Genomic DNA, 27,942 nt, shown 5'->3' with positions numbered 1-27,942 from the left:
AAATACATTTTAACCCACGTCACAATTAAAATAATCTGGCAGGAACTGGTACTTTTCACATCAATATTAAAGAATCATTTACTTAAAACAAGCTCTCATTTTTTACTGGAAAGTTACTTTTAAGTTTGTTTTGTCTTATTTAAAAGTGATGTAAGATATTGTCAGTGGACACGTGACTAAAAGTACTTGGTAAGATTTAGTTTTTGCAGTGCAGCACTGATTCCTGAAGTAATTAACGGTTCATTTGTACTTTTAGCAGATTTGATTAAATTCAGTAACCTTGGTAAAAAGTTACTTGTAAATTTAATTTGTCTCAATTCAAGAGACTTAAAAACTTCAACATCAGACGACCTGCTATATTCCTAACTTAAAGTAACTTATATAAGTTTGTTTTAAGTCAGTAATTCCTTAATATTGATACAATGTTCTTGTTCCATTGGCAGATTTACTTTCTCAGTAACATTAAGGAATTGTTTGCTTAAAACAAACTCCTTTAAGTTACTTTCAGTTAGTTTTGAACATATTTACACTAAAAACTAGACAAACATACCTGGTAAGGTTTTGTGTTTTTACAGTGTGCCAGTGAGACAGCAGCTTTAAAATCCCAAATTAAAGTGAAGGGAAATATTTTAGGGCTCAAAGCCAAAAATGTTTCACCACAAATGTAGTTACTGGGGAAAAGAGAGAGAGGAGTGACATGTAATTGCGTGAGAACGATTTTAAAAAAGAGTTAAAATGACTTCGAAATGTTTCCAAAAGCGAAATAAAGTTTGGCTTTCAATGTGTGTTATGAAGTTGTAATCAATAGATCTGGGGATATTGATGTTTTATTGGTGGAACCGGATCAGTTCATTGATTTTCTCCAAACTTTGCCACCTGGTGACCCAGCCGCCGACATGTAGGCGGTGGAAACTGGTTTCCTGAGAATCTGGGAAACTTTGATCCTGACTCATGTCAGTATTAAATGAATCCATAGAAATTAAAAACTTGTAAAGGAAAAGTTGTGCAGAGTGTGAAAACGGGCCTCCTCCCTCCGCACTGCTGAGGAGAAACGCGGAAGTCGTAATAAAAGCTGTGAACACGCTGTCAGAGGTAAAAGCCAAACCTGGAGGGCTGGAGCCACTTTTAGGGAATCTGTTAAGAGTTTGCATGAGCAGGAAACGAGCTGGAGCGCCAAGCGGCTCCGCTCTGCGCCAGTAGAGTCTGAAAACTGCGCAGATTCATTCGAAACGAAGCGTAAAGAGTCAGAAACTTACAGCCATATCTCGGCCGCTGCCCGTCTACGTCGTCTGAAGTTGACATCCTCCCGTTCAGAGAAACTCTCCGCGCTCCACGGCTCGCCTCACAAGAAGATTTCAAACTTTGCGCACGGATTGATCCGCTCTTTCCAGACTCTGCACTGCGCCAAATTCCGACAGAAACCCGTTCAGGACCCTTCGGCCCTCTTGTTTCCTCTTCTGCACAGTTTGAACGGAGACTCTCTTTTTTTCTGCTTCTTCTAAGCTCACTGATGTCACAGCAGCAGGGTGTGTTCTTAATCCTGAAGTACGCGTTTCAGGAAACACGGCGGCGCGCAGCGGCTGAAGAAGCAGCGCCTCCTGCTGCTCATTACGCGAACTGCACCACAAAACTTCCTAAAGTTAAAATTTACAATCATAAAGCATTTATTTTATTTTTAGTGAAAGACCAACAACAGGGCAAAGATGTGAAGTAAATCTGCTTTTAGTAAAAAATAAGTCCGTCCCATTAAATTAAATCCAGTAATATAATAATACATTACTGGATCTATAATACTAATTATATATATTTAGTTTTATACTTTGTGTGTATTTGCATAAATATGTAAGTATACAATTCTATATGTATTTAAATATACAAAAAATATTAAATAAATATTTCAATATTCTTTGTATATTTAATTAAATATGAATTTATTTTTTATATACTAAATAAATATAAAGCATTAGATAAATAGGTTTAAATCTATAGTGGGATTTTCTCCCTTTCAGGGTAAAATATCTTAGAGATTTATAGTGTCAATGTGTCATAACTTATTATATAAAGATTACAATGAAACAACAAAAATACAGTTAAAATTAGAAATTTGCATACTCCAAATAAAAAGACACATGTTTTCTTTTTCTCAGTAACTCAAGATAATTAAGATAAATCAAACCAAATGTATTTTTATTTTAGTTCAGTAAGAATTTCCAGGAATAAAATATCATTTTTGAGATTATAACTTCATTTTTGAGCGAAGGGGGAGCTGCACTGTGAATATTGTGATTTTCCAGTGTAGTCTAACATTTTTAGAAAAGAAATCAGTGTTGGTGCAAAATATAAACACGTCTTGGACAGTTGCCACATTTTAAAAACTTACACACTTCAGTCGTGCAAAACATTTAGTTGGACTTAGCTCCGCCTTCGAAGCACAGCTCCTCCCCACTCTGCTCCTTCCGACTAGCCAGCAGCAATTAGCAAACACCTGGTGGAACTGCTGAGTTCATTACAGGAGCTGCTGCTCAGAGCAACGCTGGTAAAAACATTGTTACAGGGTTGATGGAGGAGCCATGTTGGGATGGATCTTAAAGAGACAGAAGCCCAATTTCAAGATGTTAAATTATGAGTCAATTTCTCTTAAGCTATTTTTGACATATGTAGAACATTTGTGTGACACGTTTTTCTTATCTTAAAAGTGAAATAATCTGCCCGTGGAACTAGAACTTTTCCATCAAGATTAAGGAATTATTAACTTAAACAAGCTGCAATATCTTGCTGAAAAGTTACTTATAAGTTATTTTTGTTTTATTTCAAGTGTAATTTGATTATTGCAGTAGAAGCTGAACCAAAGTCACTTGGCAGTATTTTGTGTTTTTGCAGTCTGTCTTTCCTTTTGGCCTCTCCCAGGCGGAGCTTCACCGTTCTGCATAAAACAAGAGAGAGAGGTTCTGCTGTCGAAGCGGCCGGGTCTCTCCGTTCCTCCATCTGATCTGCAGCCTTCCTCCTCCTCCTCCTCCTCCTCCTCCTCTTCCTCCTCCAGCACCATGGAGAGCTCCAGGTTGCTCCAGGCTCTGCTGCTCCTCAGCCTGCTGTCGGCCCGCTGCCACGGCCAGGCGCCACCGGACAACTTCCAGGATGAGAAACTGGACCCAGCTGCAGACCGAGACCTGGTCAGTGACTCCAAAAACACCAAATATTAAATAATGAAAGCTTAGTTCCTCTGGCAGATTATCTCATTTGGAACAAGATATATAAGTGAAATAATCTGCCACTTTTTAAAGATATTGTTTACTTAAAACCAGCTCCAATATCCTCCTGAGAAATAACTTGTGAGTGAGTTTTGTTTTATTTATTAACTGAGATTTTTGCACAAGAAACTAGACCATAAATACTTGGTGAGATGTTGTGGTTTTGCAGTGGGTGTAATAATATCAGCTGTAATGAGTGTGAAGTGCAAATGTGGCTGGATTTTTATTTATTGTCTTATTTTTCAGAAATGCTGCTTGTTTTAAGTCAATAATTAAATTAAATTGAATATTGATGAAAAGTATTAAATCCTCTGGCAGATTATTTTCTTTATAACATGGGAAAATGTCTTGATGTAAGTTAAATAACTGGTGTATTTTAAATTAATATTAACGAGTTATTAACTTAAAACGACCTCCTATTTCTTGCTGAAAAGTTAATTTTTAGTTAGTTTTGTGTTATTTCAAGTGAACTAAGAAGCTTGATAACAAAATACTTGGTAAAATGTTTTGTTATTCAGTCTGATGAGTCTATAAATGATTTGACATGAAATTTGTTAAATTATTATTAATATTGTTTATTTGGGATCTCATTTTCAGAGTTGTTATTTCTCCGTGCCTCAGGTTTTAAAGCTGTTTTCTACGACAAAATTCACATTTTGCATAAATACATTTTAATTATTTATATATTTACAATTAAAATTTATCTTTCAAACTGATCTATATTAATAGTTTTATCATTTTATTTGCTCTGGTTTCTCTGGCTGCATCAAGCTTTTTGTTTTTAATTTATTTATTTATTTTTTTTTTAACTGTCAGTATGAAAACAGGAACCAGCTACAAAATGACCAAAGGCGCATTATAGATATAATTTACTTCACAATCTGAATAAGATATAATAAAGTATAATTCTACTCACACCCCAATTCTGTGGTCCATAAAGAAACTGATTAAACTAATAACTCTTCAATAATTACTGAAGTGACCAGACATCATGTCACCACACTGTGGAGGAAGATTCAATCTGTGAACATCTGTTTAATAAATCAATAAAAACGAGAAAAAACTTCCAAACAAAAACAAAAAATATATAAAAGAGATGAATATTAATGAATAATTTGCATTAGATTGAAAAGAAAAGAAGAACAGAAACAAGAGACGTTTATCTAAAATATGTCACTTTTTAACAAAGAAATATATACATATTTTTTTAATTATATCTTGATATAAGTTAAATAACTTATATATATATTATATATTTCACCAAAAACTTTTGCACAATGATGAATGTCCGTCTTTTGTGCAGCAGATTTATACCAAATGAGTTAATGAGGAAAAATGTTTAAATTTACAACAAATCCATAACATCTCCTTTACATTTTTCTTCTCTTATTCAGAAAAATAAATTTCTCTAAACCGTAAAAATCTTGTTTTGTAATCTTTGTTGCTGGTTCTGCAGGTGGAAGCTCTTGAGGTTCTGCTGGGTCGGATCCACAGCCGGGTTTCTTCCACGGAGAAACGAGGGAGCATCCCGCTGGTGAGCGCCGCTTCCTGCAATAAACTGATGCAGTGCAGCTGATTTTAAAGCTCCATTCACTCATTTATAACGTCTGCTGAGTCATTATTCTGTGCTGCAAACATCTTTCTGCTCGTTGTTCATTAAAAGCCTGCAGAAAAGCAAACCTGCTGCCACTAATTAAAAGATAACAATCCTCTAATTACGGCTCAAATGAAGATGAAACTCTGATTTCAGGCCATAAAAACCTCTCAGAAAATCAATCAACTCTGGAACTACAGACTCAGTTTGAGGTAATGAGCGGGATCTAATTATTCCGATGAAAAATGTTCAGCTGATTTTCCCTCTTCTGACTCTGATTTATGCTTTCAATTTATTCAGAGGAGAAACATTTGAAAGTTTAATCAAAGGTTGAAATAATAGACAGAAATGACTAAAGAGGTCAGGCTTCCTTATCGCTGCAGCATGTAACTTTTATAAAACAATGCTTTTACATATTTGTTAAAATTCTCTTCATTAGCTGTAGAAATACAGCACTATTATTGACAACCAATCAGGGCCAGGAGGCGGGTCTTAGTGCTGTCAATCACTATTGTGCCACAGCTAGTTCACATTACATAGCCTGCTACATATGCTAAAGCTAATTAGCATAGCCACTGATGATGGAGGAAACAGTTACGGTTTCCCTGCAATAAGTTAGCACATTGAGCAGCGTACAGTAGGATGATTGACAGCGATAAGACCCGCCTCCTCGTGTTGATTGGTTGATTTTGACTGGGAGCGATGCATTTTTGCAGACTGCGATAGTAATTCAGGACGGAGATGGAGGAAATCATTTTTCTGCCTCACAACAAACTGACAGAAATCTTCTAGAAGAAACAAGTAAATATCTGAGTTTGAAAAATATTTAAAATCCGCTTTAAAAAAGCTCAAAAAATTTGAGAATCATCTCAAAAATTTTAAAAACTGGAAATAAAATTTTTAGACTAATCTCTGAAATATTAGCCTCAAAATTTGAAATATTTTGAGTTTAAAAACTCAAAATATTTTACTTTTTAAACAGATTTTTCAATATTTGTTTTATTTCTCTCAAAATTTCAAAGTTAAAATATTTTTACTTTTCGATCTCAAAAATGTTCATGTTTCTTCTTGAAAATTTCTTAGATTAATCTCAAACTTTCTGAGTTTATTGTCCTAATACACCAATAAGTATGAGGGAAAAAACATATTTTTGTAACAGATGCTTTAAACATTTAGTTCTGACTCAGTTTGGAAAGTTTCACCGCCTGTCTGTCCCCCTCAGTGCGGGATGGGGGGCCGCTGCGCCGTGAAGTTCGGCCCTCGTATCGGGAAACTCTGCGACTGCGGAAGAGGCGCCAACTGCAACTCCTACCTGCTGAAATGCATCTGAGGAGCGTTTATTTCTCCTGACTTCCTGCAGGGCCGAACATCCTTCAGCTTCAGCTTCCGGTCGCCCAATTACCGTCCACATCCGCCGTCATTTGTCTTCCTCCGTGCGCTGCCGCTGCTGCCTGAGGACTAGCATGTGTTTTCCGCTCCTGACAGCGGCCTGAAGCATGCAGATGCTTCCTGTCCAATAAACCCATACGTCAACATGCACACCAGCAGCTTCCGTTCCTTTTATTTCTTACAGCAAATTTCTTTTTCAGGTTTTGGTTTGGATTTAACTCCAGAAACTTGTGTCCATAGAGATAATTTAAAGATCATCTAACAAAAAATTAAATGTGTTTTTGTCATGAAATCAAGCTGGAAAGAACATCTGGAATATTTTTTGACCTCATCAATCTATAACCCATAAAATCAGTTTAGTCAGTTTACGTAATTATTTAGACTGGACAAAACTACAATTTGACAATCTTGAATAATAATTTAAAATATCAGAATTCACATTCTGGCTATATTAATTTAAGATATCATCTTCAATTGCATTTCAACGGACGAAAGTTCCTTTCTAAATATTTCAAATGACGTCACAAGACTCGTCAGACATCTGTGTTAAATATGGCGATGAGTCAAAGTTAAAGTGTTAAAGCCCTTTCAGCTCAGCAGCTCAGCGCGTGCAAAGAACCCAAAACTTTGTCAACTTGTAGACTGCTTCAGAAATCTGCAAATAATTTCAGTTTTATTTTCTTCCAATAAACACAATTCTCATAAAAACGGCTTAAAGTGCTGCTGCCAACTCACTCCAGAGCTACAAAGTAAATGATGTAAAATGAACCTTTTTGAGCGTTACGTCATAACATGATGTTATTCCACCATCAGAAACAGACCTGTTTGCCTCTCAGACCACCAGTTTCCATGTAGCCAGCAGCTGGTTGCCATGGAGACCAGCTGCTGGCACCAAGATGCCTCTTTCTGTTGCCGTTTTCCAACACTGGCTGCGTTTCCATTGATCTGTTGTTTGGCCGTCATTTGGCCGCATCGAACCAGCAATGGAAACGGTTTTTCAAATCACATGAGCCACATGATCAACCAGATGTTGCTACTGGCGGAAGCGGCAAAGAAGACGACAGGAAGTAGCTGGAGGGTGATGCTGCAACATGTTTTTAATGACTTATTGCGTGAACAAATTTACTCAAGTGTGATTTTAGTTGCGTTTCTTAGTTAATGGAAACACAGCAAATGCAAAATTGTGCTTTTTTCCCCCCACAATTTGCGGATTATCAAAAAAAGTTTTGTGTACATTTGTAAATGAAATCCAGTTTCTGAGTTTTTGGAGATAATTTTATCAACTTGAATGTTCTCTCCTTTTTCCAATTTTATTCATTTATCTTTCTGAAAACTGCAGATAACGAAGTTTAAATTAAAGTATAACTTCAGTTACATTAGAAGGACTGGATGACTGTTTTTGTTAATCATTTGTTAATTTGTTATTTCTGAATATTGGATTCTCTTTTCTCAAATTAAAGGTTGGATTTTTTCATATGCCAATCTGAGATTAACCTGTTGGAATGAAAACAGAAACTCTTCTGTCTTCAATGGAAGTTGATCAAAACCGCTAAGCTCATCAGAAACATTCAGTTTGTTACACTGATAACTAATTAAATATTTCCTCACTTTACAGTAAAACTTTTGTTTCAAAGACAAATTAAAAGAGAAGTTTTGCAGCGACCATCCTGTGAGAGGATGTTTTATAAACGAAGTTTGAAGTGTTTTTACGTCGATTTGTTTCGCCTTTTTAATGGGTTTGAAACTCCCAGAACAACTCGTGTTGCGTCGGTTTGGCACTTAGCTTTAAATATGTAAAATATGTTCGTCTCATGAGCGACTCAGAGCTTATGAAACAGATCCATCACGCTCGTCTCCGGGCAAAACGCAAAATGAGCCTCTGTGTTTTCATTATGAATGCTGTGAGTCCATTAATTTAAATATAACTCAAGGCTTTTAAACTTTCATCTTCAGATCAAACCAGATGGATGCGCAGCAAAAAAAGAAAAAAAGAAAGTTTTCCTTTTTATTTAAGGCATCAACTACTCATTCCGGCCAGAAGATGGCGCTGTTCCTTTAAGAAACGTTTCGGTAAAGTTGGCTGGTCATCGGCAGAAATGTGCAGGAAAACATGGCGCACCGCAGCAGGTGACTCCACTAATGAAGCCCCAGTTTAAAACACCAGTTCACCCATTAACGCATCCAGAATCCCAGCAGCGGTTTTATTTGAGATTTTATGCTGAAAAAAAAAAAAAAATCACATTAGACACAAAGCTTAACGACTCTTTGACCTAAAAATGTGAAACTGTGAAGCTCTTTTTAAATTATTTCTTTTGGAAGAAACTGGTACACTTTATTTTCTCATTTTGACAAAACAGAAAAGATACATTTCACAACAATAAAAAATAATAATAATAATTAGTACCTGATTAAACCTGAGATGGTCAGTTGGTATCAACTGATCAAGAATTTAAAAAATATTTTTTCTAATACATTTCTTTTTCTCTGTCTGTCTATTTATATTTAGAAACAGTTTTATAATAAATCTTTGAGAAGCAAAATCTACATCATACAGAAGATAAATAAAACAAAATCTATCTATCTATCTATCTATCTATCTATCTATCTATCTATCTATCTATCTATCTATCTATCTATCTATCTATCTATCTATCTATCTATCTATCTATCTATCTATCTATCTATCTATCTATCTATCTATCTATCTATCTATCTATCTATCTATCTATCTATCTATCTATCTATCTATTTATCTCATTTGTCTCCCATTTGACTTGAATTCAAAATCATAATCAGCTTTTAGAATGAAAAAGATCAAAGAAAGAATTATTGTTAAGATAAAACATCTTTCAGTTCATTTTAATGTTTATGTTTAAAACTGGTAAATTGAATCAATAATAAATCTTACTTTTTTGTGTAATGGATTCCAGGTTTTTCTAACTGTATCTGCAGAAAACGCAATAATAATGATAAAAAGCCAAAGTTTCAGATTTATCTCTGTTCAGGATTAAAATAAAAAACCCACACATCTAAAAACAGACTCTGCTCCGGACTGAGTCAGTCTGATATCGGGTTATGGTTGCAGTTCTTCATGCAGACTCACATGAAAATGTAGAAATGTAAGCAGCAAAATGAGACCTTTTCCTTTTCAGACCCTAAACAAAGGCACGGGTTACCATGGCAACCTCAGCTCCACCAAAGGGCAAGGGAAGTGACCAATGCGTTTCCTCTTAAAGCTTTTTATCGACATGTTTTTAATGTCAAAGCAGCGGCTGAATAACGACGGGCGTCCCTCAGGACCGCACTTTGTGTTTGGACCTCACCTGGACGCAGGTGAGGCTTTTGTCAGAGAGTAACTGGGACCGGAAGCAGCTCTCTGGTGGGACATAACTCCACTTTGAGTGTCGAACAGAAATACTTTCCTCAGGTCCGGCAGCGGGTGACGAATGTCCTCATTACATCAGCCGCCATCTGGGATTAATTATTCAGGGCCTGTAATTGGTTTTGGATGCTTGTTGAACAGCGTCTTATTTTGGTTTTATGTGTTGGTGTGAAAGATGGTTTTAATGACTCCTGATGAATGAACGACTTTTACTAACTCAGCATTCTGCTGCGATTGCAAACTGGCCCCATAACTGAAGGGGCCACATGAGTGTTGGAGCCACAGCCTGTAGACAGAAAAAAGAGAATAAAAAGAGAAAAAAGAAAAAGTTTCTCACAATCTCAGAAAGTTTCTGAGATTTTTCTGAGATAAATCTCTTAAATATCCCAGATAAAGACCTAAAGAGTTTAAAAAGTCAAACCTTTGCAAGAAAAAAAGCCAGAAATTTTGAAATTTATTTCAAAAGTTTTTGAGAAAAAATATGGAAATATAGAAGTTTGAAAAGTCAAAAATTTTAAGAAATAAATAAATTAAAAATTTAAAAAAATTTTAGAATAATCTCAGAAAAAAATAAAAATTATTTAAAAAGTCAAAAATTACTTAAGATTTGAAATGTCCAAAATGTAAAAAATTTGGAAACAGTTTCAAAAGTCAAAAGTTTCCAAGGAAAACAGAGAAATTTTGAGAATAACCTCAGAAAGTTTGTAGAAAAAACACTTGGAAATGTTTGAGTTGGGAAAGTCAAAAATTTGCCAGAAAAAAAAAAAAACATTTTGCAAAGTCAAAAATTAGAAATTAATTTCTAAGTTTTTCAAACTTTTATCTAGACTTGACTTTCAAACTCGGACATTTTCATGTTTTTTCTAAAAAATAAAAAAATAAAAAAATAAAATCTGAGTTTAATCTCAAAATTTCATTTTTTACCTAAAAAGATTTTGAGTGTTCATACTCAGACAATTCCATGTTTCTCTCTCTCTCTCTCTCTCTCTCTCTATATATATATATATATATATATATATATATATATATATATATATATATATATATATATATATATATATAGATCAATCTCAAAATTCCGGTTTTTTTCCTAGTAATTTTTCCAGTTTTCAATCTCAGAAATCTCCTTTTAATCGTTTTCCTCAAATTAATTGAGTAGCTAGACGTTGCGACAACCATAATGTTAGGTTTTACAGTGCATTTGTTGGTTAAGGATGAGCTCTTTTATCCTGGTATATTTTATAGTGCAGTGACTCAATAATGATGTGAATAATTTAAGAGTATCAAATAAAGCATGAGTGACTCTGAGTCGTATTTCTTCCAGCTGCCCTGACATTTCGGGCGTCTAGCTGAGGAAATATTACAGTTTCTCCTCGACCTTTTCCTGCCCAGGTGAAGGAAAACTCGGTTGTTCATCAGCAGCAGCAGAAACAACCGCCAGACACACATTTAGGAGGAGGATGAAGCCGAAAGCAAAGCCCTGCTGTGCTCACAAAGTTTCCCCGCTTTCACTGAGTCAGCATGTTTTACGAGTTTCCCAAACTCAGATTAGAGTTTGACGAGCCGCATTAAAAAAGCAGAACCTGCGTTCAGGTTAAATATAACCAGGCCTCTTATTTATTTATTTTAAAAATACATTTATATATTTTACTAAGTTTCCCCTTCGGGGAGGTGAAATCCTCCTTTCATCAGACGGAGGAAAAGCTGACTCCGGGTTTCAGCTGCTTTGATAATTATCTTCTCCATGTGGAAACAGCTGCTGCTCTTCAGTCTGGACACAAACCCGGAGATAAACACGCTGCTGCGCGCGCACCGCGTTCAGTGCTGCGCGCGCCGTGCAGCGATCACTGCGGCGCGCGCAGCTTCCGCGACTCACAACAACAACAACAACAGTAATAATAATAATAATAATAATAATAATAATAATAATAATAATAATAATAATAATAATAATAATAATAATAATAATAATAATAATAATAATAATAATAATAATAATAATAATAAAATCCACAACAAGATGAACAACTTGAATTCTTTCACCAAACTTCATTATTTTTGAGGCTCACGAAAATCAGTAACAGCTGCAGAAATAATATTTTATCTATTTATTTACATATTTACAGTCCAGTCGTGTCTGTAGAACTGTTACAGCATCATGCGTTGGATTTTCTTCCTTCATCATGAGATGTGCAGTGATGTGAAACATGGTGTTTGTGTAACATGACAGCTAATCTGCGGTAATTTGACGCTTTCAAAGCTTTTATTTCTTTGAGCTTACATTTGGCAAATGAAAAGGTTAAACATGTTCTGGAGGTTTTAAAATGTTTTAATAAGCTAAAAGCAAAAAGTTGCTGCTAAATGAATCTTCTGTACGTTCCAATTTATTTATTCTTATATGGTAATTACCATTTTATCTCAGGGTTCTTAATTTTTATGGAAACATTAGAAAATATGAAGAACACAAACAAATTTATTATCCAAAAATAACCTTACAGCAGTAATATTGATTATTTTTTATTTTTTAAACATATTTGTTAAAACTGTCACCATGTTGTGACAGTTTAATGAGAGATCGATAATCTGTGACAAGATCGATGTCCTCCAATCGCTCCCGAATGAAAAGCAACCAACCAGAGTGAGGAGGAGGAGGGTCTTTGTGATGCCAATAATCCTCATGACCACGCTGCTTAATGACCATTTATCTGCAGTCATTGGTTGCTATGCTAACGAGCATTAGCATTTGTGTCAGATTCAATAAGAAAGACGCTGTAACATAGCAGAGAGCAAGCTGGGAAGGGGAGCAGCGCTTACATGAGCATGATTGACAGCGCTAAGACACGCCGCCTGGCTCTGATTGGTTATTTCTAGTTAGAACTGGAAGAAACCGGAGAAGACTGATTTTTTTTAAACTATCTGTTTCATGTCACGACATGGTGACCGTTTCAAATATGTTAAAAAATATATTTGATAAACGTTACATGCTGCAGCGTTAAGCATCCATGTCTGAGCACTTTTGAACATTTTTAAATTGAAAGTTTCTAAACTTCTGGCTGAGTATAACAAGATGGTGTGGTCACATCTGAACCAGAAGTGATCTGCGCCATCTTGGTAGGTAAGTGCAGCGAAATGCAGATCCAAGGCTTCAGACTAACAAAAGAGAAATGTGGACACTCTTGAATAAAAAGAAAGAAAAATACATGATCATGGTTCTGATGAATAGCAAAGTAAGTGCATGTAGTAACAAACATGTAGGCTACATGTCCATCTTAGCTAGCAGACAAAAACTACATTAGCTAAGCTAACTTTGCTAGTTCGGTAGTAAGTACTACGGTAAATATCACTGATATTTATCTTAGCATTACACAGCGGAGGGCAGAGAGTAGTTATAATGTACTTATGATGTTTATAGGTTAGACAGGAACAAGGTGAGAGCTGTTAGTTGTTGTCACAGCAGAGGTGTGATGTTACATGAGAATGATCTATTCTTTAAATTGAACTCACTGCGACCTCCATGTGTGTCGTATGTAAGATACTGACTGCTTCTGATTACTCCACACAATCCCGTTTTCATTAAAACTCAAAATAATTCTTATTGGAAAAATCCCAAAAAGATTAAAAATCTGATGAAGCAGGGACTTAATTCAACATAAAATGATGATTATAAGAATACATGAAAACCTGCCTGGTTTGTTTTTCTTTTCTGGCAGGTTGTTTTTGGTCCTGGTCGTCCATCCGCAGTGAATCCAGGTATGACGAGGTGTTTTAACTCAGCAGGAGGCATGCAGCTTTTCTGTTCACACAATTATCAGCAGAGAGCAGCTTTCTGTTTGAGCTCTAACTGCAGCACTAGCATCTATAAAATAAAAATATTCATCTGCAATTAAAAATGTAATCACAGCAAATTTTGGCACTTTTTCTTCCATTATTTGTCCTCAATCAGAATATTTTCCACCCAATCAGCTGCAGAAGGAAGGAAATCCTTTGATATGAGTCTGACTGTCATTAAAGTCTCGTTATTTGACATGTTCTGTTGCGTTAACGTGTCGAGAGGTGTCTGTTGCAGACCTGAGTGGGTGGAGGAGATAATAACTGCATAACCTGTCACTCCTCACCAATAAATAATAAGTCCTTTAAAGGCTGCCAGGCGCGATGGGGACTCAGGATGTTTCTGCAGAGCATTTCAAGCCTGTTAAAGGGATGATGAGGCAGCTTTGATCCTCCGTCACTGGGATTAAGATTTCAGCTTTTAAGGCTAGAAATTATAAAAGAGCAGAAAAATAACTGACTTTCTATGAACAATAAACTCTTTTTGGAGGAAAAGTGCTGAACTCCACCCATTGCTTTTGAATCCAGGGGGACAAAGGATGAGTAAATAACGTTTCGCTCTGTCAGCCCTGTGCGTCATTGTGAGGTAATTAAGGGTTGCGGGTTTGGGACCTTTTCGCTTCTGTCTGCCTACACGGTGAACATTTGTCCTTAAATAATGCACACTGTTCATCCTTGTGTAATTGCAGTGCGCAGAAACTGTAGTGACATTTTTTCCCAGCAATGAGAGGAATTTTTTTCCTCATCCCTGCTGCTTCTCTGCATAAAACGTTTGTGTCCAGAAATACAAAAATACACCCGCCTTCAGTCTTACGCGCAAACAAAACCTACAGAAGCAAAGGAAAACATACTTTTATGCTGTTTTTGACAGAGTGGGAGTGTTTCGCTTTCGTAACAAGTGGCTGTTAACATTTAAAGAAAATGTGAGGTTCTCAAAAAGGGCACATCTTTAGGTAGCGTTTAACAAAACCAGAAAAGTTGAGGCTGTTTTATAAATTCTTTCAGGAAATCTTCTTTTCAATTATTGCACATGTGCAAGATGATGCTTTGCCTTCCCAGTGTTTTCTTTGCAGCGTTGACATACAGTCCAGAAACATGTTTATAACAGCCACAGCAGAAAGGACCTACTGACAGCTTAGTCCACCCAAAACTAACCTGTCAGATATATCTTTAATCAGTTCTGTCCCCACAATAAAGGCACATTTAAAAACTAGTAGAATACCATAATGTGTTTTTATTTAGAAGCATATTACTTATTTATCATTAGGCTTCATTTAAACAGCTGAGATAAATCTTCTCTCCTCTCTGTCCACCTGAAAACTCCTGGTAGCATAAAGTGCAAAGCTTCAAGCACTGACAGATTGAAACCACAGATTATTTTATTCCCATTCCTTGTTGCAGCTGCAGAGTCTTCTGTTCTTTACAGATTTCTCCATATAAGTCTGTAAAAAAATCAAATTTTCAGATTAACTGTAATGTCTGCAGATGAAGCTCAGCTGCACTGCAAACTAACAAACAGACTAACTAAAAATAAATAAACTAATAAATCCAAATACACAAAAAAACAGAACACAGGAATAAACCAAGAAACTAAGAACAAAGAAATGAAATAAACATAAATGGAAAAACAATGAAATTATCAAAAGGGTTTGAAGAAATCTGCCATTTTCTTTTGACAGAATCTTGTTTTGTAAAGTTTAAGGATCAAAATGGATCATTTTCATTTTTCTTCTTTGTGTTTGAAATGAAGAACTGACAACGAGGTTTTTCCTGGATTCTGGAATAATTCATGCAGTTGAATGAAATATTTCCATTAGAAAATAACAAACCTTCATTACTGAATCCACAGATTATTATTGATCCATTTTAAAACAACCTATCAGGAGTCACAGTTTTTTCCCCCGGAGAATGTTATAAATTAAACAATTAGGAGACAAATCTAAGATTTAAGCTTAAATTTATTTAGTATTTATTAGGTATATGAATAATAAATAATTTTGTAGATGAAAAACAGATGAACGATTGCTGCAGGTTAATCAGTTCAACCCGTTACAAAACAAACAAAAGAATCCTGAAACGTTTGTGTCCAAACTTCACTCCGACTCAACTGGGAATTAAATCAATTCCAATCTGCCGTTTCTGAGATTGTCCGCAGATACGAAGCCATCAGTTGCCAGTCAAAGGTGCAAAAGAAATCAATACCGCAGAAATATTTCAGGCTTTTCAGAGCCATAAGTGGGAGGTCAGCTGGACGAGACGAGCCTGCAGGCTGCAGAACGCCACGTTCACTTCATCATTCAGACAGAAAGAAAGAAACGGTTCAGATAATGAAGAGGAAGATTCTGCAAACCTTTAAGAGAAATATAGAAACTCATTTCACAACCAGACGAAACATTTCTCTACTTTTAATTGGAATGCAGGTAAAATAAATAAAATAATAAAAAGGTTTATGTTTCATATCCACATGAACCTTTATTAACAAGAAACTCTTTAAACCTTAAATGAATTTATAAAGAACCACGGTCAGATCCAGAAGAAGTTCAATAAAGTATTTTTATTCATTCATATTACGTCACTGATATTATGGGAAAGTCTTGCTTTTGGTGAAACATGTATTGTTGCAAAAACACAAAATCTTAACAAGAATTTTTGATCTGGTTTTTGGTGCAGGTTGTTTTAATACACCTGAAATAAAACAAAACTAACACGAAATATGAGGTTGTTTTTTTGAGTAAATAATTTCTGAATATTGATTAAAAAGTTCTGGTTAAAGTGGAAGATAAATTCACTTATAAGATAAAAATGTCTACAAGTGAAATAATCTGCCAGTCGTTCATTAATATTAATGAATTATTTACTGAAAACAAGACAATTTTTCTTGTTGAAGAGTTATTTATAAGTTATTTTGTCAAAAGAAGACGAAACCAAAAACTCCAGTTTTGGGCAAAATCCTAATATTATCAATAATCCCCAATCTGGTTCCTCTTTTGGAAACTTTGGGGCGTTTTAGGCTGATTCATGATAAATCCATCATGAAGGAGCTTCAAGATATTAATAATCAAGTCAAACTTCTCTCAGTTTTGCTTCCATGAATACTAAATACATTTTTAAAAAATGATATTACGTGGAAAAAACTCAATTTGTGCTGCATAATTCAGCCTGTGGTTGGAATTTCCAGGTCTGTGTTCATTTCACGCCTGTTAATGGAAACTTTTAAGCATCCAGTTGAGCAGCTGAGTTGTTGGCGCCTTGGGTCACAAAGAAAGAAATGACAGATGAAATGACAGATGAAATGACATCTGCTGGAGGTTTATTTTAAATATTTATTTTAATTCTTGGAAAAGATTAAAGGGTGAAAACAAAGAAAGAAAAAGGAAGAGAGACAGAAAAATTAAATCTGAAAGACTGACATGAAGTAGCTCATCGCTGTGAGATGGAAGGAAAATAATGCATACAAAATCTGAAAAGTGTGGTGTGTATTTGTGTGTAAGGAATGGATGGATGGACCGGCGGACGGACGGACAGATGTTTTGTTGGATGTTTGTATTTCCTGTGAATCTTTATTGTTGTTCATCTCTGTGACTCCTGGAAACATAACACATCTTTTCCAGACAAACCAATAAAAACACTGATCAATAAAAACACTGATGAAGGCAGCCAATCAGAGGGAGTGTTTCTTCCACAAAGATCAGTAAGATAACTTACTAACCCAGAATAGTTTTGATCCAGACATTATCTCAATAATCCACTAAAAAACATAAAAGAAGAAGAAGAACCAGAACCGTAACATCCGGGTGTGAATGGCGGCCAAAGCCTTGAAACCATTTTCTGCTTTCATGGCAGCTACACTGATGAGTCACTCAGTCATGAAATGAGTTGTGACGGCGGCCGGTGAAGTTTGCGTTGCGGCGACGTGACACCGGCGCTGTAATGATGCTCATTAATCATGCTGGTCTGATTCCTGCTCAAACGACTCGTGGGACTCGAGATGCAGCAATTAGTGATGAGTCACCACGTTAACGGCCGACCTCGACCCGCGCAGCGCCACGACCAATCAGAAAGGACGACACTCTTCCTTCCTATATGTGACATCCGGTGGGTTCATGCAGGACGGCTGACGCTCTGCTTTCCCACTGCAGGTGTTTTCTGCTGGACGGCTGCTAACAAGAGAACCTGCCAGACGTCAAATCGATGTGAGAATAATCCTGGAAGTCACTGATAAAATCTAGAACTTTTAATCCGCCATCTTTCTCTGCAGGTCTAAATCCAAACTTTCCCATGTAATAGCCCTCAAACAGGGCCGGTCCAAGCATTTTGGGGCCCTAGACAGGTTTTTTGGGGGCCCGTCATACCAACATGTGAACAGCAGATGCTTCTTTATTCCTATGATGCTCTATGAGTAACAAAACTGCCATCATTAGCATAATTTGTAATTAGCTTACATTATACCAGATTTTAACGTTTTGTCTAGTTTCTTGTGAAAATATCTTAGTACACTTGAAATGATGCAAAACTAACTTACAAATAATATTTAAAATAAATATTTAAAGCCTTTGACATGCATACTAAAAGACTTAAATATTTAGTTTGAAAAGCTAAATATTTACTTTTGTAAACTAAATATGTAATTCTAAATATTTTGCTTCAAATAATTCTTTTGCTTACTAAATATTTAGTTATTTTGTTTCTAACTAAATATTTAATTTGAAAGTGAAATATTTAGTTTGGAAACTAAATATTGCATGTGCATAATGTGCATTCTGGCATAACTGACCATTTAAGAACATTTATCATTTTAATGTGGCACAAAATGAAATTATTTTTCTTCTCCTGTTTTAGGGAATCAAACATGGAGGATTATCTTCTGCATTTGACCTGCAACAACACAAATACGTTTATAAAATTAAATAAACTACCTGGAGTATTTTTGGTAAATTCGGTTTCTTTCCTTCCTCGTTTTTCACAAACAGCCACATCACAGGTCAGGCTGAATGCAACCCACGTTTCTTTTTTTTTTAGCTTTGATAGAATGACCTTTGTGAGATCTGAGGTCAAAAATAAAGCTGTTATTTTTTCGACACTGGAGTAGTGGGTGTTGATGTCAGTGAAGATCAAATGGGAAAAAAAAGACAAGGAGGTTTTATTTTCGCTGCAGCATTCACCCAAAGTAATTCAACGTGTTTTATAGATGTGATGCAATAAAACACATGAAGAGTGAAGATTTGATAGATATGAACAAATCTAAACCAAAAGTTTCAGTTTTCAGGGAGTTTGTTTCAGAGTAGATGAGAATAGTAACTAAATGCTGCTTCACTTTGTTTAGCCAGTCCAGTGATTTAACAACAAAGGTTAAATATTTAATAAAATATCTCATTTTCTTGGTGTTGTAAAGGAAATCTCATCTCCAAAAATAAATACATCCACCATTTTCTCTATTAGGAGTTCAGATAGAAAACATTTTATTCTGGCAACATCTAATGGTTTGTATTAATTGATCTAGTAATAGACATTGATTAGTTGATCAAATTAAACTCTGAATCCAATAATGACACCAATTTTTTTTTTAGCTTTCTGGTCTTTAGCCACATTTCCAACCTCACATTTTTAGGATCATAAACCAGGTATTTAGTCCATTCTGAATAAATGCTTCAATTTTTATCCAAATGTTCAGAACATTTGATGCCAGTCAATTTCTTAGAGATTACACATTTGAACACTGTAAATTTCATAAGCATAAATTTAGGTATGATGCTAAGTAGATCCATTGGGCACTTAACAAATGAATCAGACTGTTCTGTCTATAATATATATCTTTATATATATATATATATATATATATATATATATATATATATATATATATATATATATATATATATATATATATATATATATATATATATATATAATATATATGGTGGTGCAAGAATGGAGCCTTGAGGACCTCCAGATCTGATTCTCGTTTTGTTTTCTCAGGTTTATATTTACCAAATAATTCAAAATAGACCAAAAAGTTTAGTTTTTATGGTGAAATGTCTTAAAACTGTTTGGTCAGATATGTGGCTGTCATTACTTATTATGGAAGCACTAGATTAGGTTTCTTTAAAAGAGGTTTGATTGATGCAATGAGAGGCAAAGCAGTTGTAGGTCCAACATGGATGAATGAATGTATGACTGCAACACAAACACAGACTGACAGACAAACAGCTTGATTGGATGCTTTTGGGCTAATGGCTGCTGGAGATGCTGGAGGCAGAGAGCTCATTAGACTGTCTGTCAGTTGGTGTTAACTCACCAGCCTCAGACACACGGAGCCGCAGTAAGCAGAAGAAGAACTTTAAAGGATTTAAGGTCTAATAAAAGGGGGAAACAGCTGTGTTTAATTAGAAATAAAATGAGTTATGATTATATTTGTGTCACTGGGCAAAGTGTCAGTCTGGGGGAGTTAGAGGAAGGTGAGCGTTTCTCTTTTCAGGATGGTGATGATCAAACAGATGGAAACGGTAAGCAGAACGACGTATCGGAGCCATTATAGACATTATAGACATGAATACGTTTCCTCCAAAAAAGTCTGAAAATATGAGATCAATCTCAAACATTTTCTAGAAAAAAATTGGAAATCTAAGTTTGAAAAGTTGAACATTTGCAAGAAAGAATCTCAGAAATCTTCAAGAAAACACTTGTAAGTTTCTAAATTTGAAAAGTCAAAAAATGTTGAAGTTTGGAAATCTGAATTTCAAAAGTCAAAACTTTTCAAACTGAGAAATAAAAAAAGAGAATAAAGTCATAATATTATGAGTAAAGTTATAATATGAGAATATAATCATATATTTAGAAAAAAGTGAAAATATTATGAGAATATTCATAATAGCAACATTTTATGAGAATAATCTAAAACAAATATGAGAGTAAAGTCTAAATAACACAAGAATAAAGCCATAATATTACAACTTTAATCTCTGATTCTTCTTGACGCTGCAATATATTCAATAAAACTGTTTAACAAAACATGCAATCACACAAGAACGTTGTCAAAACAGTAAAAAAAATCTACGTCAAAATATCAGTATTTTTTCAATCTGAATTTTCAGTAAATGTCAGCTTGTTGTCAGTGATAACTCCCAGGTTCTTACAGAACTCAACGTTCTCCACGGGTTCGTCTTTAATGGGAGCTGAAGGTTCTGCTGAGTCTCAGTGAGAGAAACACCAAACAGCCAGAACACAAATCTGTGTGCATGACAACAGGAACACATACAGAAAGTTTAGTACAAGGAAGAAGACCAGTAAAAACACAAAACCTGTAAAAACACAAATACAATAAATAAATCCTTCTTAAAAAGGGCATGTGTGATATTAAAACTTAATATAATCTGCAGCTGTGTCTGGTGAAGTTTTGGTTTGTTTTTCATCCAGTGAGTCAAAAATCCAGAAATTATATTCATGTAAGAGAAGAAATACTTCATAATAAAATTACTCAAGTAAAAGTAAAAAGTACAGCGCAGTAAAAGTAATTTTTTCAAAAAGTTGCTCAAGTAAATGTAACTAGTTACTACCCAACTCTTCCCAAGAGACAACATCAAATAAACTCTGATTTATCACAATTTGTCAGTGAAGGCATAAATTGATGGCATTTAATATATTAAAGAATAAAAACACCAGATAAATTGAAGGTAATAAAAGGCCAAAATGGAAATAATGTGTTTAAAAGTGGAGCTGGACTCTCATGCTGTAACACGGCGAAGGCTGCATGTTGTCATGCTGTTGCTCCAGTCGTGTCCTTCATCCTGTTCTGGACTGATCCAGCTTTAAACCCGCCACTGATTGCTGGATTCGGAGCTGATGCAGAAAGAGGAGCAGGAAGCTTTGATTGTGCCTGAAGCTGCATGACTCACGTCTCCCTCCCAACACCGGCTTTAACGACTGAGACTCCAATTTAACGTTTCATTCAGGACAACCGGGCCATTTCATTCACAAACATGACTTCATTAGTTTTTTGTGCGGTACGTCGTTTACAGTCAATGGCTCGGTTCTGTAGGAGACGCTTCCACGCTCTCGTTTGCTCCTCTGCACCGCCGAGGTCATTAGGTGATTAGACTCGACTTTCTGCAGACTGCAGTCCTTACAATAAATGATCAGAAAAGAAAACGTCGACTTCTCTGAGTGAACGCTTCACGTGTAAACAAATACAGGCTGGTGTGAAGTAAATGAACTCCTTTTCATGGACTAAACGTCACGTCAGAGGAAGGTAAGCAGCAGCTTTATGCTCCAATAGAGGCATACGCTGCAAAAATACTCAATTTTACCAAAAAATACTCAATTTTACCAAAAAATACTCAATTTTACCAAAAAATACTCAATTTTACCAAAAAAATACTCAATTTTACCAAAGAAATACTCAATTTTACCAAAGAAATACTAAATTTTACCAAAAAAATGCTCAATCTTACCAAAAAAATACTCAATCTTATCAAGTATATTTGGTCTAGTTTCTACTGCAAATATCTTAGGCCACTTGAAATATGACAAAACTACCTGATAAGTAACTTTTAAGCAAGATATAGGAGCTTGTTTTAAGTCAATAATTAGTTATGATTGATGGAAAAGTTCTAGATAAACATGGTGATTATTTCACTTATAAAATTAAATGTTTCCCATTTTACAAGTGAAATAATCTGCCAAAGGAATTAGAACTTTTTCATCAATATTAAATTATTGACTTAAAACAAACTCCTGTATCTTGTTGAAAAGTAAAAGTTATTTTGATCCTTTTTCAAATGTACTAAGATATTTGCAGCAGAAATCTTACCAAAAATATTTGGTAAGATTTAGTATTTTTTGCACTGCAGGAAAACAGATCTATAGAAATCAGAAAGTTACGGCAGTCAGATGCAATTAATTAACTGATCTTCATTAGCAGCTGCATTTCCCTTGACCGAATAATTATACAAATTTCAATTATGAAAATTAATTTACTTAATGGAAACACAGGGATAAAAAAAAAACTTACATTTTCCATAAAAATTTGAGTTTCACAAAACTGCAACAGAAGCACAAACAGAAACTGCACAAACACAGAAACAAACAGGTGTTACTACTGAGGGAAACGACAAAGAAAACGGCAGGAAGTGGTAGGAGGAAGATGGTGCAACGTGTTTTTAATAACTTATAGTGGGAACAAACTTATATAAACTGCAATTGCAAAGTTGGGTTAATTTTGCAGAAAATGGCTAAAGTTCTGCACACATTTATATTGGAAACAGCTAATGTGATCACTTGTATTTAATCACAGTTCTGTGATTAAAGTGAACTATAGTCAGGTGGTAATGGAGAAACATAAAGATGTGTCATCAGCATAGATGTTGTAGTATTCTGAAATACAAACTGGGACGCTGCCAGTCAATCTGGAAAAAGCGTTTCCAAACTCTCTGAAACACATCATCGCACAGAAAGCCAATTAGAAGAAGAAAAACAAATTAAATATTTCTTATTCTTCCCAAGAAAGGAGAATTTGAGTAAATTTGTCTGGTGAGAATGAATAAAGGAAGAAGTTCTCTGTTTTTTTGTCAGAGAAATTAAATGGAAGAACAAGAACTTCATCTCAGCATCAACATGTTCTGCAGGAGAAGAACAAACTTTCTCTCAGGCTCCTTCACCCTTTAGCAGTTTGATCACAGCTGATATTCAGAGATTCTTTCAGCCACTTTTCAGTGAGGCTGAAGACTAATTTCAAGCTTGAGAGGAATTATTTTGCATGTCAGACAGCAGCCTGTTGAAAATGTGATGGAACAAAGGAAGATTATGATCATTTGCACAAGAATAACCTGAGAGTTTAAATGCAGGCCACGCTGGAAATGAGCCACAGAGAGAATCATCTGACGTACTGAGGGATAAAAAAATCTCACTAACTGTGTTTCCATTAAAATAAAGTCAAAAAACACAATTATTTCCATTAAATAAGAAATACAGTTTGTATTGACTATTTGTCCAAAACTCAAGCTCAAAAATAAAAAAGTCAAGACTCAAAAGTGATCAAAGCAAAGTGAATTAAACTCTGATAGTCAATATAGTGCACTGAGGGTTACGCAGTCCAAAAAAAGGATCAAAACAGTTCAAATGCAGCTCCTTTGTTAGTTTATTCCATTTTCCAGATAAAAACAAGTTACAGGCTCCACAGGATCCTATAGTTCTCCTGTTCTGACTCCTGGACCTGTTCTGATTGACTGAGACTGACGTAACTGGGACTGACTGGTTCTGGTTCTGACTGGTAAAAAACCTGCTGACCACCCACGACCCTAATGACCTTCCTGAAACCCTCCTGTTTATACTGTGACACACCCAAACTGAAATTAATTAACTAATTGAGTGAATTGCTAACCAAAGCAATTCACTTTGGTTATAAATATTTGTTTATTTTCTAAGTCAACTAGAAAATAAACAAATAAAAATGAACTAAATTTTAACAGAAAACAGGTAAATAGCTCCTTCACAGTTAAAATCACACTTGAATAAGCTGGTTCAAGCAATAAGTCATTAAAAAGCCTTTTAAAACTTCTTCCTGTCGCCTTCAGTTTGCGGCAGTAGCAACATCCGGCTGCCGATCACGTGACTGATGTGATACGAAAACAGCGTTTCCATTGCAGTTTTGCTAAAATCATCCATTTCGATACAAAAAACTCCCTACGCTTAGCGCAAAAACTTTTTTAAAATGAACAGTTTGGTTGTTTTTTTTCAAAATTAGCCTGTTTCAATTTAAATAAATTAATTTTCCTGATTTCAATTTGAGCAATTTTATGTTTAATGGAAACGCAGCCACTGATGGGGATTTTTAGGGTCATTTTAAAGATTAAATGTTTTACTGCTAGTTTGAGATAATCTGGGAATAAACTGCCTGTTGTTTACATAAAGCTGCTATTTATTGCTCAAGTAATCCATTACTCTGTCAGTAACAACCCCATGCTGTTATTGTTGACTTCTCGGAGCTTTTCTTGCCCAGCAACTTTTACGGGATGACTCACCCAAGGCGGCTGTTACGCATGACAAAAAAGAGGGGGGTAAAAAAAATCAAAGAATAAGGTGGAGCAAGCAGATGGAGCATCTCACATAAAAAGGTGTTTGTCGCGGAGGACCTGACTACTATCTGAGATCCGGGGAAAGGGCCACATGTTGCTGCGCACAGGGACCATGCAGAGCTCCAGGCTGCTGAGCGGGACGCTCCTCTGCGCGCTGCTGCTGCTCTCCGCCGGCGCCGCCGGAGCCGAAGCGCAGGGGCTGCTGGATGCGGAGTCCGAGGAGGAGCTGAGCCCCAGAGCGCTGCGGGATTTCTACCCGAAAGGACCGAACCTGACCAGTGAGAAGCAGCTGGTGAGTCCTTGCAAAAACCAGGATATTTAGACATTTTAAAGCAATTTTTCACTTGAAATTTCTTCACATAAATTTTCATTTAAGCCCAATTAAAAATTAAATGGCGTAAATTGTAGTTTTTAATGTGTAAATAGTGACATTTTGCATCTGAACTTTCTGTTTCCTGCAGCTTGGAGCTCTCCAAGAAGTTCTTGAAAAGCTGCAGGCTAAACGACTTCCATCGTGGGAAAAGAAATTTGGTCAAGTCCCAACGGTAGATGCAAAACACGCATTGTATTTTTTTTCACCAAACTTTTCATATATGTGTTTATAATTTAATCATACTTCTTCTGTTTTTGTCCTCTCGTCAGTGTGATGTTGGAGAGCAGTGCGCGGTGAGGAAAGGCGCACGAATCGGGAAGATGTGCGACTGTCCCCGGGGAGCTTTCTGCAACTTCTTCCTGCTGAAGTGCTTATGAGCCTCTCCGGATCGGAATGTAGCTTCTAGAAGAGAAAACTTTCACTGAATCCCTTTGTAATTACGCCCAGATTTTTTTTTATTGCACAGCTCAGGCGCAGCTGGAGTGACTGTCCAACACTTACAACAAAGAACTGTAGAAATTGTGTTATTAGGAGTAAAACAGTCCGTGTTATTTTACAAAAAAACGACATGAGGATGAGAATATCATAAAACGTTTCTGTAAACGTTTTATGATAAACTCAACCCGTGGGACCATAAGCACACTGTAATGTCAAACCAGCAATATTATACCCTTCATCCGCTGTGTTTTGTTTCAGCTGAATGTTTTATGTGTCATGATAATAAAATCCTGTTGTTTTGTAAAGCAGCGGAGTGGCTGTGTTCTTTAAAAATGTGTTAAAATGAGCTGGATAATCAGGTGTTGTGACACCAAGCATCCTCCGGCTGGTCAGAAAATAAAATATCAGAAAAAGGTTTAAAATTAAACCCAGATGAGCCTCAGAGGAAGCGGAGATGAGCCAGAAAGTGACATCTGAGTCAGGCTGACACCGCGCCAGAAACACCGAGCCTCCTTTCATTTCCCCCCGGGCAGCTGCAGGATGCTGACGACAACACGTGTTTTTAAAAAAGAAGCCTTAAATAAATCTGAAAAATGATCTATGGTTAATTAGTTGGCGCATATGATTAGTTCCCCCATATGATTCAGTAGTAGTCACATTGCGCTACAGTTAGCAATAAGTATTTCTGATTACGTCTCTACCAACTTTCCACATGTAAAGACTTACAATTTTGAATAATTTTGTTTTAAAATAACTCAAACTCCGTCAAATGTTTGTGAACAAAACATGACAGATTTTCAATAAGACTGAAGCAACATAGCATTATGCTAATTAGTAAGGCAGCATTATGCTAACAAGAATAATTACAGGCGTGTAGCATTATTCTAATAAAGAAAAGCATAACCAGACAAAGTTTTGAAGGTAGGACATAAATTATATTTTGCCACGTTAATGTTCCATAAATTACATAAACACTAAAGATTAGCTGTGTTTTAAATATTTGCAGAAATAAGCAGAGCTGGATTTGAATAAGCAATATTCTCCTTCACCGAACAGCTAAATTTGTAATAAAGAATAAATTATACACAACTGGACTCTATTTATAATTAGCTGATTTTTTTAAACCGCATTGGATTCATTTAGAACTACCACTGTAAAAGGTTGTGTACAAAGTTCTGGTCTGTCATGAAACCCCAATAAAATGCATTAATCTTAGTGGTTGAAACATAATAAAATATGAAAACAATCAATTTGCAAAACGAAAGGAAGTACATTTAAACTGAATGCAATGACAAAGATATGATTCAAATCAAACATTATCATACAGCACCATAAAAGTCTGTTTGGGGGTTTCTATCCTTTTTCCCTCAGTTTCTGTCCTTGTTCTTGACTGACAGCTTTCTGAACTGTGTGTGACAAAAAAAAGACTAAAGTTTAGGTAAGAAAATGAGCTAGAGATTAAAATAGTTTCAACAGTTGAACAGTTTTTGTAAGACTGAAAAAGTATCCAAAATATCTGAAAAATGAGCCGAGTGAGGATTAATCCATGTCGACTCTTAAGCTCATTGGAAGAAACCAACAAACCTGCAAACCTCGGTCTCGGTTCTGTTGAAGAGAACTCTGCTGTGGTCCGAATATGAACTCCAACCGGACGCGACACCGCTCCAAAAGTAGGAAGCTGACTACAGCGCAGGGCATTCTGGGTAAATACAACAAAACAAACGCGTTAGCATAGCGCAAGTGGGAGAAATGGCTTTTATCAAAAGAAGAATCCTATAGCCACTAAAATCTGACGGCGCTCCATTTTGTTTGCATTTTGTGAAGAAGGACGTGCTCAGAGTCTTCAGAGGTTTTCGCGTCGTTTCCTTCAGTGGTTCTTCGTGCAGCGCCCCCACAGACGAGGAGGGGAACGCGTTTTTCAAAAGGTTTAGAATGATTCAGATATTTTGGTCCCAAATCGAACCGAGTCTACCAGACTATCAGATATGAGAATAGAAACAAGTTTGATTGAAGCGAAATAAGAAACTGAAGCAAAACTAATAATGTAATTAGAAACAAATAATCAAAATAATCCAAAACAACTCAGTCCTGACATTTGAAACCAAGAGAAGAAAAACTTCTGCACACTGCTGCTCATGCAGGATATTTTACATTACAGTAAAATAACCCTACCATCTCCTTTATTATACATTTTCAATTTTCATTGAATATCCACTTTTCTGTGAAGATAATGCCTGATTTTTATGTTTTGCTAATTTAAAGCCAATCGCATGTGAAAATACATTAAACACATTAGAAAACTTAAAACTTAGAGTAGCTGCATGGGATTCCTGGCAGAGCAGCTTTCACAGAGGAAGTCTGACGAAGCTGCAGCTGTTGTAATCACACTCACCTGGCTCTGCTTCCTAAACCTCCAAATGAGCCAAAACTCACACGACTTCAAAAGGCTGAGCTCTATTTATAACGTTTGGCTCCAAAGCTCCTGAACAGCAGCTGATTTTTCAGAAAAACCAACAACAAACCAGCTGAGCTTAGTGTAGACACTGGCAGCAACCCTCAATTTAATTTCTCTGTGACACAACAAAGTGCAATGCTTCAGATAAAACATAATTATAGAGCAT

General features: G+C 35.8%; 3 protein-coding genes across 3 annotated transcripts in view; 2 read left to right on the top strand and 1 right to left on the bottom strand.

Moving 5' to 3' along the window:
• Positions 1-1,386, bottom strand: part of iqgap1 (IQ motif containing GTPase activating protein 1) — a 52,348-nt gene extending 50,962 nt beyond the window's left edge. The window contains exon 1 of the mRNA XM_044105825.1: positions 1,257-1,386. Coding sequence (XP_043961760.1) covers positions 1,257-1,302 — 46 coding nt within the window. The 5' untranslated portion in view covers positions 1,303-1,386. The remainder of the gene's footprint in view (positions 1-1,256) is intronic.
• Positions 927-6,201, top strand: cartl (cocaine- and amphetamine-regulated transcript-like). The gene is made up of 4 exons (XM_044105839.1): positions 927-1,526; positions 2,908-3,170; positions 4,705-4,782; positions 6,065-6,201. The coding sequence occupies exons 1-4, from the start codon at positions 1,511-1,513 to the stop codon at positions 6,170-6,172; spliced, it is 465 nt and encodes a 154-aa protein (XP_043961774.1). The 5' UTR covers positions 927-1,510; the 3' UTR covers positions 6,173-6,201.
• Positions 6,202-24,489: 18,288 nt separating this feature from the next.
• On the top strand, positions 24,490-25,618 carry LOC122824912 (cocaine- and amphetamine-regulated transcript protein-like). The gene is made up of 3 exons (XM_044105811.1): positions 24,490-24,802; positions 24,972-25,055; positions 25,153-25,618. Exons 1-3 carry the CDS (start codon positions 24,602-24,604, stop codon positions 25,258-25,260), a joined length of 393 nt encoding a protein of 130 aa, XP_043961746.1. The 5' UTR covers positions 24,490-24,601; the 3' UTR covers positions 25,261-25,618.
• The last annotated feature ends 2,324 nt before the right edge of the window (positions 25,619-27,942 follow it).

The sequence above is a fragment of the Gambusia affinis genome, linkage group LG02 (genome assembly GCF_019740435.1).
Source record: "Gambusia affinis linkage group LG02, SWU_Gaff_1.0, whole genome shotgun sequence".
Lineage (NCBI taxonomy): Eukaryota > Metazoa > Chordata > Actinopteri > Cyprinodontiformes > Poeciliidae > Gambusia > Gambusia affinis.
Note: the sequence above shows the minus strand (reverse complement) of the source record. Positions and strands in the feature narration are given on the sequence as shown.